This window comes from Aptenodytes forsteri, unplaced genomic scaffold, assembly GCF_000699145.1.
Source record: "Aptenodytes forsteri isolate BGI_AS27 unplaced genomic scaffold, ASM69914v1 Scaffold366, whole genome shotgun sequence".
Lineage (NCBI taxonomy): Eukaryota > Metazoa > Chordata > Aves > Sphenisciformes > Spheniscidae > Aptenodytes > Aptenodytes forsteri.
Genome location: NW_008794621.1, coordinates 2,363,593 through 2,364,046, shown reverse-complemented (window position 1 = coordinate 2,364,046; position 454 = coordinate 2,363,593). Strand labels below are relative to the sequence as shown.

The following is a 454-nucleotide window of genomic DNA, read 5'->3' as shown; positions in this document are numbered from 1 at the left end:
GGCTGGGCTGGATGCCGGCGCAGGGTGGCGGCGGGGCTGCTGGTGAACCTGGCCGCCTCCATCTGCATCGTCTTCCTGAACAAGTGGCTGTACGTGCGGCTGGGCTTCCCCAACCTCAGCCTCACCCTGGTGCACTTCGCCATCACCTGTCTGGGCCTCTACCTGTGCCAGGCGCTCGGCGCCTTCTCCCCCAAGAGCCTACGGCCCTCCCAGGTGCTGCCGTTGGCCCTCAGCTTCTGCGGCTTCGTCGTCTTCACCAACCTCTCCCTGCAGAGCAACACCATCGGTACCTACCAGCTGGCTAAGGCCATGACCACGCCGGTCATCGTGGTCATCCAGAGCCTGGCTTACGGCAAGACCTTCCCCCTCCGTATCAAGCTTACCCTGGTGAGGAGGCGGCGGGGCTGAGGGGAGCGGGGAGGGACTGCCCTCGGGCGTCGCCTCAGGCCTGGGC

General features: G+C 66.7%; 1 protein-coding gene across 1 annotated transcript in view; it reads left to right on the top strand.

Annotated features, from left to right (window-relative positions):
- Positions 1 to 9: 9 nt before the first annotated feature.
- SLC35E3 (solute carrier family 35 member E3) overlaps positions 10 to 454 on the top strand; it is a gene marked incomplete at its 5' end in the record, with an annotated part of 6,464 nt that continues 6,019 nt past the window's right edge. The window contains one exon of the mRNA XM_019470462.1: positions 10 to 387. Within this exon, the coding sequence (XP_019326007.1) occupies positions 10 to 387 (378 nt within the window). The remainder of the gene's footprint in view (positions 388 to 454) is intronic.